Source organism: Zootermopsis nevadensis, unplaced genomic scaffold, assembly GCF_977971745.1.
Source record: "Zootermopsis nevadensis isolate Lab colony 2312 unplaced genomic scaffold, Znev_1.0 Znev_ptg000017l, whole genome shotgun sequence".
NCBI classification, from domain to species: Eukaryota; Metazoa; Arthropoda; class Insecta; order Blattodea; family Termopsidae; genus Zootermopsis; species Zootermopsis nevadensis.
The window spans coordinates 9,577,235-9,588,338 of record NW_028259149.1 but is presented as its reverse complement, the minus strand read 5'-3'; the positions used below and the strand labels follow the sequence as shown (position 1 = coordinate 9,588,338).

The following is an 11,104-nucleotide window of genomic DNA, read 5'->3' as shown; positions in this document are numbered from 1 at the left end:
ATCTCGGGTTAGTCCAGCCCTTTCGTGTCTTTAACTGTAACTTGTGTTCAGACTAATTAATCATTTTATTAGGTCGATGTGGTACCAATACCATCGTCATCGATCGTCTCAGCTGAGTTATTAGACACCTGCTTCGTACTCTGGAGGTTCCGGGCTCAAATATCGGTCTGGAGACCGGCTCTCAGTTACATGCAATCTGTTTAGTGTACAAACTTTTGCAGCCTCTAAGCTTGAATTCTTTGAACTTTTTAGTTTGTAGGCTATTCTATAGACTGTAGACTTATCGTCCTGATGATGGAGACCAACTGTCCCTGGATTTGCCCGGAAGGAGTGAGAAAAAACACGACAATCCTTGCTCAAAGTCGGAATGGAATCTTCGGATTACGAAGGGGAAGTGCGAACCATCCATACGTGGTAAGGAACACAGAAATCTGCCGGGTCCTGTCTGGGGACTAAGGAACCCAGTAATGAAAATGCCGAAAAATGATGCCTTCCGACGTCTAGTAGAGAAACTGTGTTGACTGGAGAATGGAGCTTGGGGCGGGGCTATAACGACGTGAACTACTGCCGATTGGTGCATCTGCCGACTGGGTGGGGCAGCAGCAGTTCCGACACACGCCGCACAGTCAGAGTCTCGAAGATTGTGGAGTGGTGCTCTAGCTCAAGGGAAGTGCAGTTGACTGTAAGGACACAGTTAAATACCGTGCAAGAATTTTATCAAATAAAGGAGACACGGTGTCATTTCAGTTTCGCACGTTGACGAATACGAAGAAGACTGTTTTCTGGGATGTTGGCCGACATTTCAGACTTGCTTACAGTTTCCATAATCAGGGCGATAAGTCCACTTTTAAGCCGGTAGTATTGTCAGGATGATTATAAAGTGTTGGGTATGGATAAGTTAAAGTCGAGGACTCTTTTAAGGCAGTAGCTTGCAATTGGCAACTCTTCGCCGTTAATATTAGGGTAATCAAATCAAGGATGATTATATAGTTGGTCCATGTAGCACGCAAGGGAATGAGAAACTAGAAAAATGTTGGTTGGAAATCCTGAAAGAAATAGGTAACTCGGAAGACCTGGGTGTAAGTAGAAGAATAATAAGATTTAAATGGATTGTATGGAAATAGAATTTGGGAGTGGATTAGGCTCATCTGGCTTAGAGTGGGGAGTAATGGCAGGCAGTGTTTAGCACCAAAATAAACTTGTGGGTTCCATGAAAGCCGGGGAATTCCTTTTATATTTCAGAGTTACACTACGTTCCGAAGGAGGTCTCTGCTGTACACAGTTGATTATTTCAGCACTGGCATACAGAAATGGAAATTCCAAACTAAGATTTCTTATGTTTTCAGATAATTTCACTGCAACTTATGATTAAGAGTCTACTCTACATTGACATAGCTGGCACGGTTTAGCAGTGGCTTCACGGAGGAAGAGCAGTATGCCCACGCTACTTCCTCCGAGGAACTAGAGTCCCATGTGCTGCTTCCGTCGCGTGTGAGCTGCCCGCAGATCCTTTCCCACGCCGCGCTTCAACCACATCCTCCCCCTTCCCCCACCCAAGGGCCTTTTAGTGGCGGTCCTCGTTGGGCAAAACGATTTCATAATAGCAATTTTCACAAAATTGTAATCACTTGCGTGCACTTCAGTTCGTCTGAATTTGACACAGTATTCGGCTGCGAGCTTACAAATGACGACAATTTTGTAAACTTCATGGAATTTTATTAAAAATAAAATCAGTCATCAGTAGTTTAGGTGACGCTCTTACAATACCAGGTTCAAACCTTTAAATGTAGTGACAACTATGTTAGGGTCTACTACTTACTTTAAAATAAATAAATTTACATTCTACCCTCAGATTTTATTAAAGAGTTGCGTATGATTCAACAAACAGCGATTATTTTATTGATCAACGTTAACAAATTGATCTTTGTAAAGTAAGACGAGCTGTATTTTCTTTGTTGTAGCAACTGAATGTTTAAAACTGTTTGCATGAGCTTCGACTTCAAAGTGTTAATTTCTCTTACTATTTCCACGTATCCCTTAAAATTTTTGTCTGTAATATACGCCGTACCTAGTTCTTTCATAATTTAACGTTGTTCATTAACCTGAACCTTTGCTCAAAGCGGAAGGTACTGTCAGGTAGTGACGACTTGAAAGCGTGTTCTTTGATGTCAAGTAATATTTTTCTCATATAGAAGCTTAGTTGAGGAACATGCAATTTATTGTTTAATTTTTTTTGTTAACAGTGGCCACTGTTTCATTAGTTCCCAATTTCTCACGAGGACTTTGTCTTGTTAACCGCTGTTTTGTCAACAAAATTATTTGTTAAGAAAGTAGCATCAGCGGTTAACGAGGGATTTTTGTGCAGGCTAGGCCTACTGGTTAATGTACGCCATTCTTTTTTACGTAGCCGAACATTTACGGAGACCTGAGAAATTATGAGCAGATTAAATTCGGGGAATAACTGCCATTAATTTTCGTATCCCGTCTTCTGCCTTCAAATGCAAAGTTAAAACACAGTCTTAGAGAAATGTTGGTAACTTTAACTATCATTTTGTGTCTGTGTTAAAGTTGACGAGGCGAAGAATGAACATTTATAGTGTTTGAGAACAAAGTCCTGAGAAGAATGTTTGTACTTAAAGAGGGAGAAAGCAATAGCACGTTGGAGAAAACTGTGGAATGCTGAGCTTCGTATGTATTACTTATAAAATATTATTAAAGTGATTAAATCAAGTAGAATGATATTTGAAATGTATGGCTTGCGAAGTTTTCCAGACAACTTAAAACCACTTCAGAGACAGGAACAAGATTACACGTGAAAACAATCAAAATAATAATTTTCCGAGGAAAAGCCCTTTTATACGACTTTGAATTGCATGGGTGACTCAAGACTGAAGTGGTTTACGTCCATGATATCTTGTGTCAAGAAAATGAGCTTTAGAATTAAATCCAGTTCTTTAAATATAGACGTCATTATTTAATTTTTTTCAAGATTTTACTCAGTTTGAAAGTGCTGCATTAACTTGCTTTGTTACGCTTATGAGTAAACAGAAGTATTACTACACATTACTGTAATTAAAATTATTGTACAATGTTTGAACTTGGTCCCTTTTACTATTGAGCCACAGTCCGCTCATCTGTTTCAATATCGACCGTAGCCAAGGAAGTGTTCTGCGCTACCATCTATCGCTTAAGTAACGAATGACAAGAAAGGAAGTATGTGCTACAGTCTGGCACTGATGATGGTGTGGCGGTGGCGCTCGAAACTTGTGTATTAAAGGTGTCCGGTTGAAAGAAATTTTGGTTTGTCAAGTTTCAGGATGTGCCTAACATTAATAAATTTAATCAAGCACTAAGTAAAATGCATGATACAAGAAATTACTAATTTCACAGTTTTATTTTATTTTATTTTAAGGAAGCTCAGTATGAGGCTAATTAGTAACATCCAAACCAGTTCGCGCGTTTCTGTTTGATCTCTTGATGTTCATGCTAATCGATCGGCCATACGAACGTGACCCATCCTTCCATCTCTCGTTAGACACGGGAACTAAAATCGATAGTAAGCTAAAGAAGCTGTAGAACATGATTTTGTGCGCATGTTAGCATTGCACTGCTAGCAAATGGTGATAAGTTAGTGTACGCACGGGATAGAAATGCAAGTGCATTTTTTGACCAGTCGAGATGGAAATGCTTGTGTTTAATAGTGAGTGAACGTGATGCATATCAGTGGTGCTACAACAATGGCCACTCCCATCGAACAGAAAATAGACAACAATCTGAAGGTAGGCAGAATTTGTCATCAGGTTTACATTGTTTAGGTTATTTGAGAAGCTGCCCGTTCCTGCACGTATAAGAGCATTCATTCACCCAAAAAACTGTAAACTGTATAGCTTGAGGTCAGATTGTTACTTGTTTCGTGGTTGGACAACAGTAGTTCTGCATCTATATAATAATAACGAAATTTATCGGTTCAGTCTGAAGGGGCATTGGCCAACAACATATAGGAGTATCGATGCATGTCGTGACACGAACACAAATTAATCCTTCCAGAAACTTGTACTTTTCAAGGGATGAATATGATTGCCATATATATTCAGGGGATGGTGATTTATGATGTTTAAAACGTGTGTCGTCTGCAGTGGTTGTGAAGCAACATAATGTTTAGAATATGCGGTCTGTAAGTTGCCAGGAAATAAGTCTTTCTTGCAAGAAAATAACAGACATTCGCTTTGAGGGACTGAGAAAACCACGGAAAGTTAGGCGGTATTCGATCTTGGTGCTTTGGAATGAAGTTCATTTCCACAAGTGTAGAGTTGGCGTGTTTGTTTGACTGAAAGAAAAATTACCGTGATGTTAAAATGGGGAGTGTCAGTTGCTTCTTAAAGTGTTTAGACAGAATTGTATGATATATAGGTACTTTTTCACCAATCAAAACGCAAAAGCGTGTTTGATTGAAAGCTTTGAACAGGAGTTACTGTTAATTACAGTCACATGTGCGTTATTTGACTATGCTTGCTGTAAGAAGTAATGGGAGAGCTACGCAACTTAAGATGTAGTTAAAAAGGAAGGAAAGAATAATTCTGTTAGAGAGATTTGAGGTTCTCGTGGCGGGGATATGGGCCCTTGCTTCCATCAAGGTGATCGCCCTGATGACGGAATCAGAAAACATCTCTGAAACGTCGATAAATTTCTACCAGGCTACACGGCGCAACAGCCCAGAGGACAACTATCCTCTTTATGTCAAGTTTAATTGGGCATCCCTTCGATGAAAACTGGTTTATATGTTGGTTTATAAATTAATTTATTTTACACGCCTTTAAAACTAACGTTCAGTGAGATGAAAAAATGATCCTGAAATTTGGATAATCTGGGGCTGGTGTATTCTGTTGTAAGGGATGATCCCGTTATTCGCATGCATAGGCTGAGATAATCATGATAACATTACTCAGCCGAGATTCGAATCGACTTCTTCAGGAACACGCACATTGCGTTCAGAAGACTCTAGAATACGTTTTTGTTTTTTTCAAGGAGCAGTGCAACAGTTCATGTATTAATTGCGCTTGCGCGGTCTACGTTTTATCGTGCAGTAGCTATGAAACTTTGCAGTATTATTTCTTGGGGCTGTGATTCATTTAGCGATATCGCAAGATCGGAAATAAATAGCTGAATTGGCAGAACGGTTCTTTCCTCCTAATCATTACTGTGCCCTCCCTCCACCCCTCCCGGCTGTCCAATATTCTGCCACACGTTATTGACTGCATTACGGCCCGTCCGAATGTGAAAGCTTTCCGTCTCGGGATGGGACTGTTGGAAAGATACGAAAATGTTGGATTTTAAATGAATGTATTTTTTCGATATTTAACGACGTCGCTTCAATTGTAGAATTTATAGGGTGGAATTTCATGGGAAGGTTATCATGAATGGTGAGTGATTTTAAAGGCTGTGGCCGTGGCGTCATTAAAGAACGAATAACAAGCCAGGGGTGTCTAAAAGACGAGCCGCTTATTAGTGCGTTTGGTGATATTGCTGATAGTATCCTGAACAGCAGTGAATTTTTCGGATTTCTTTCTATCGCACTGTGCAACAAATTTTGGGTAATTTCTTGTTATGGGCATGAAAATAAGTTTACTTTATATATTTTGGGGTGCTAAACACGGAAATAGTGCTTAAATTGGCAGATTGGCTCTTGTTTTAAAAAAGTAGTTTGTTATATTTATACAAGGTATTTTTAGTTATATATGGCAGTAAGATATAGCTACGAACATACCTTTGTCAAACACGGCATCCTTTTCGTCTTTCGCTTATATTTAGCTTCTAGAGCACCCCTTTTCACCATTCAACAATAATCGGCTAACATGGCGGCACTCCATTTGCTTTTGTATCTATGCTTCATCGCTGATATGTCTTGATGGAAGCGCTCACCACGTTCGTCGCTGACGGCACCACAGTTTGACGGAAAGAAATCCAGGTGTGAGCGCAAGTAATGCATCTTCAATGACATGTTGCAGACCATGTAGTACGTATGGGGGAGATGAGAAATGGGTACAACATTTGTATTCGAACGCCTGAACGCAAGAGACTATTAGGAATATACTAGCATAGATAGGAGTATAATATTAAAGTGGTTCTAAAGGAAATAGTTATGCAGCTTCCTTCCCTTAAGGTTAATTCCATATGTAGTCGAAATTATCGATTATAATCAAAGCGGATTTCGACTTAAAGGTTAACTAACTGCTGGTCAGACATTCTGTATCAGTCACGTACTAAAGAAACATTTGGAATACAATGCGACCGTATATAGCTGTTACCTGATAGTCTTCAACAAAGCTTACTATTCTGTTGGGGGAGACGCGTTAACCTAAACTTTCAGTGAATGTTATATACCCATGAAAATAGTTGGGCTAATTAAAATGTGTCTAAAAGAAACCTGTAGTAAGGTCCGAATAGGTAAATATTTGTTTGAAACTTTGCCTATTCATAATGGTCTGAAAGAAGATGTTTTATCACCGTTGCTGTTCAGATTTTCTTTAGAGTGCGCCATTAGGAAGGTCCAAGAAACTAAAGAGTGAATGGAATTGAATAGAGCACATCAGCTTCTGGTCTATGATGATGTTTATTCACTGAGTGGAAACAAATATCGCAAAAACGCAGAGGTTCTGTTATATGCTAGTAGGTTGGTCTGTAAGTAAATACAGAAAAAAAACTAAGTGTAGGCAGAAGTTCTTGTCTCGGCACCAGATCGCAACACAAGATCACGATGTTAATAAATTCTTTGAAAATGTGGCAAAGTTAAGGTATTTGGGAATGATGGTAAGAAATCCAAATAACATGCACGAAGAAATTAAAGGCAGTCAGAATTCGGGAAACGTTTCTTACCACGCAGTTCAGAATCATCTTTCTTCGTCCGACCTATGAAATCGCAAGGATTAAAGTATACAGTACTGCAATTCTAGCTGTTGTTCTGTGTGGATGAGGAATAAGTGCCTCATTTTGGGCATAAAACTTGAAGGAACGTGACCACTCGGGAAGCCTGGTCGTAGGCCTGGATGGGAAGATGATGTTGAAGAGGTCCTTCAGGAATAGGTTTAATATTGACTCTGTATAAGGACCAGTGGCGGGGTCCAGCAAACACGGTATTGCCGGTGTGAACAGCTTGGCCTTGTGTATTGTAAAACGTTTAAAAATAATAAGTCGAAGTTTCGGACATACCTTGATGTTTGGTCAGACAATCACAAAAAATAAGAGAACACAACATAAACACAAGAAAATACGAAGATCACAGCATCCATCGCACATGACAGATCCGATCCGATGTTCCAGTGTTTGAGCGATCCAGAATCAGCATTTTATTGCTTTAAGTACTTACAATTTTAAGCCTGTCAATTCTCGCGACCGTTAGTATGGTTTGTATCGACCGAATGTCGTTCGAGTTGAATTCAGTGCGGGGTATGAATCGCCTGCAGCGTGCGGCAACTTCTCCGACTCTGGTGTAAAGCAAGTAGTCTGAATTAAAGGCTCTCTGAACATCCAACACGCAGTGGAATGCAGAACATGTTCAAGGGCAGGCTTATGGTGTTGGACGACCTTTGTTTTATCAGATTCCTGACGATAGAGACAGTAAGCACCTCTGAAACGTCGGTCATTTCCCACGAGACTGAACGGTGTAGCGTCTCGCCGTCGTGAGAATCTGAAATCTCACGTATTTAATCTTGTGTCCCGTCTACTACTTGTCTGAACATCTCACCTGCTCGACCAGTCTGAAGAAACCGATTTCAGAAAGTTGAAATTTCTTTCTACCACTTCCGCCCACCCCTGAAATTCACACATGTACAAGCCGGCCGAAATCGTCATTGAGTCAACAATGTGTCGTCAGAAATTGAAGTGACAATGATATGCGGTCGTTACTACAGTCTCGTTTCCTGCTGTCATCCATTATGTTCGTAGTGTTATTCTGCGTTTTAATGATAAAGCAATTCAGTTACTGTTGTCATTTATCTTTCTTTGAGACGGGGGTCGTGTCGTCTGGCAGAGTGATTTATATTAGTCTGTCGTGCCATTAATTTCGTTCAGGCTTGTATAAGGACAGGCAACGGTTCTTGTACAGTAACTACTTTTACGAGTTATTGATTTTTTTCTGCTTAATGAAATTTTGGTTAGAATTCTTCATTGACTCGGTGAATCTCCCTTTTACAGCACAACATATAAAATCACAGTAATGCTATTCAGACTGTCTGTCTGTCCGTCCGCATGTCAGGAACTATATGTGCTCTATACAAGTTTTGCTATGTTCATTTAACGATATGGTGGCCAGTCAGTAATAATATAATTATTGCCAGACTATAATATTAAAGTGGATCTTAAAGGAAAATAATGTGATGAGTGGATTGGAACCAAGTGGCTCAGAATACTTTCGGCTTTTTCGTATCAGCGTTTTTAAAAGGAGACTCGGGTTACTGAAGAAGATTCGAAACTAATTACGTGCTCTGATGATGTAGGCAGCAAGGACCTCTGAAACGTCGGTAAACTTTTACCAGATTACACGGAACAACAACCCAGAAGACAGCCATTTTTGTACTCACCGCCGTGAAAACCTCAAATCCTACTTAATTACTTGTACTTACTGATCCACTAAATATCTTCAATCTACATTCACATAGTTTGTATACAGTTGGGATATTTGGCGGCTGTGCCGCTAAGACAAGGAAACACCACGAACGACAAAGTGATCGTGCATAGAGAAATGGTCATGGCGGCTGAATGTTCTCACCACATATCTATCGCCTTGTTTACTTTACAATTCAGTTATGCTTTTTTCTGTTGTGATAGAACACTTCATGTCAGGTATTTATTGCTGCTGATAGACACTGGTGAGAGGGAAGACACATCTGTTTGAGACTCATTTCGCGGTCCTCCATAATAAGGCTGATCCGACGCAAACAGCAACAGCATGTGCCTCCGTTACAGCAGAAATTCTTGGTCAGATTTTAAAATTACCTTCCTTTTTTGTGTGGATGGGTATTCACTGATCCCTCGTTAGCAGTGCTACTTGATGGAAAAATCAATAAGCCGATAGTAAAACACTAAGGAGAAAAGAGGGCAGTCTAAATACTGCACCTCTGTAATTTTGCAACAAAAATATGTAAAAATAAACGTCGACCTATTTATGTCGAAGAATTGCTGCATATACTCCTTTCTGCCAAATGACTAATCGCTCTGAAATAACTTCAGCTATGTTTCAAGACCAATCGAATAGTTGTACTTAGTCGGCAAATCGTTAATACTTATAACTTAATTATTTTGAAATTCTTGGAGTCATATTAAAAATATTATCTCATTTATACTTATAACTAAGTAACGTTCTTATTTCTTATGACAATTTCTATCTTGTAGGATTTGAAGTAAATATTTAATATTTCAGTGACGTGTGCATTCCTCGTAACATTTTTATATTACATAAAGCCGATAATATTATTTTAAATATTCATTAATATTTTTATTACTTACAGCAGAATAAACCAATTTGAAATTGTTAGTGTCGAAATTTCGATGTAGTTAGGCCATATGTGAACGTAGGCTTCGGATGATAAATGCAACTTTTCATTATAACCGATGTAATTCGATTTGGCTGTTCATACGTCGAAGCCTCTTTGTGGCATTGATATTTCTCACAACTTAATCACAATAGGCCTGTTAGATACAGAAAAACTTTGTCCTACGTCAGACGTGGCTACAGGAACAGGCAAAATAAAGTGAACTAAATCACTGACACTTTATCTACTAACTGGAAATAGTTTATGAAGTATATTTATACACATTTATAGACTGATACTTGTAACATTAACACATGAATAATTATCAACAACGAGCAAATAATGACTTGGAAGGAAGCGGTTATGGCTAGTTTTAAAATATTACATTGACGCTGACCTGATTATATTGAGGAAAACCACGAAATACCTGAGTCAGGATAGTCAGTAACTCAACCGAGATCTGACAGTTTTTTGCCAAACACAAAATTTAAGATTAAGATTTAATCTTGAAAATTATCAGTACGCTACGCTAGACTACACTGCAGTATAGTAGGAATTGAACTGAATGCAATAACCTGGTGACTAAAACACGAAGCCTCGAATAACCTATGGAGACAGTCTTGCATATGATGCATTTTTTTTCCACAAACTTTGTTACAAGAACCTAACGTTCTGGGTCATTGGTATAGAAACCTTTTCCTGTTTGTGTCAGATATAAAAGTTGTAAACCGAATGAATCTCTGAACACTGCTATCTGCCGGAAAAAAGAGCCATTTCTGTTGTGTTAGGGTTGAAACAAGATTGCTGATTGGAATTTTTTTAATGTGATCTGTAGTCGGGTCATGTGCACAGTGGAACGTGTGGTGGCTTATTGGACTACAATGCAGCGTCTTTACAGCAAAAGTTATGTGGGCCTACTTCAAAATCTAAACCCGCCTTCAGCGATTAACACAGAAGGATGTTCAATATCCCACCATAAAGCGGGCAGCATCAACTAGATACAGTTAAATGATACGAGAATTAGAGCAAGTTCATTAACACTAACGGAAGATATTCAACATTATACAGTTGGGTGGCGCTAGTATCACTCTCATCTCAGAAGTTCACAAAACCTGTGTTTTTTTACTCCATGTCTGTCTGTCTGTCCGTCCTTCACTCCATCAGTATGCATGTAACAACTTAAGAATCCCCGGATGTACATTGATGAAATTTGGTAGGAAATGTTTACTAGAATTCGACGTATCGGTACGCGCCTCTTCAGGTTAAAATCGGGCAACACTTTACATGAAGACATAAAAGCGTTTCTGCGCATGTCTCGAGCTAACTCGGTGAACATTTAAAGAACCGAAAAATATTTAGAATAAACTTTATAGAGAAAAGTGAAACATACACGTAATGTTCATTATACCTTTCCTATGGGATACGTCTTCAGATTTACAAGGTATTTCTAAAAGTATTCTTATGGTGTCATCTCATAATTATAGAACTCGTTAAGTTGACTTCGACTAAATTATATGTCGAAGGTCCTAGCTAGTCCGCTTCAACTCTTAATACTTTTTTTAAAAAAAGACGCCCAA

The 11,104-nt window shown here is 39.0% G+C and overlaps 1 protein-coding gene across 2 annotated transcripts in view; it reads left to right on the top strand.

Annotated features, from left to right (window-relative positions):
• The window catches only part of Syn2 (Syntrophin-like 2), a 102,259-nt gene that overhangs the window by 28,707 nt on the left and 62,448 nt on the right, over window positions 1-11,104 (top strand). The window contains exon 1 of one of the 2 annotated variants that reach the window (XM_022083564.2): window positions 3,578-3,779. The exons of the other annotated variant lie outside the window; for it this stretch is intronic. Coding sequence (XP_021939256.1) covers window positions 3,714-3,779 — 66 coding nt within the window. The 5' untranslated portion in view covers window positions 3,578-3,713. Of the gene's footprint in view, window positions 1-3,577; window positions 3,780-11,104 lie in introns of those variants that run through there. 2 annotated transcript variants of the gene reach the window in all.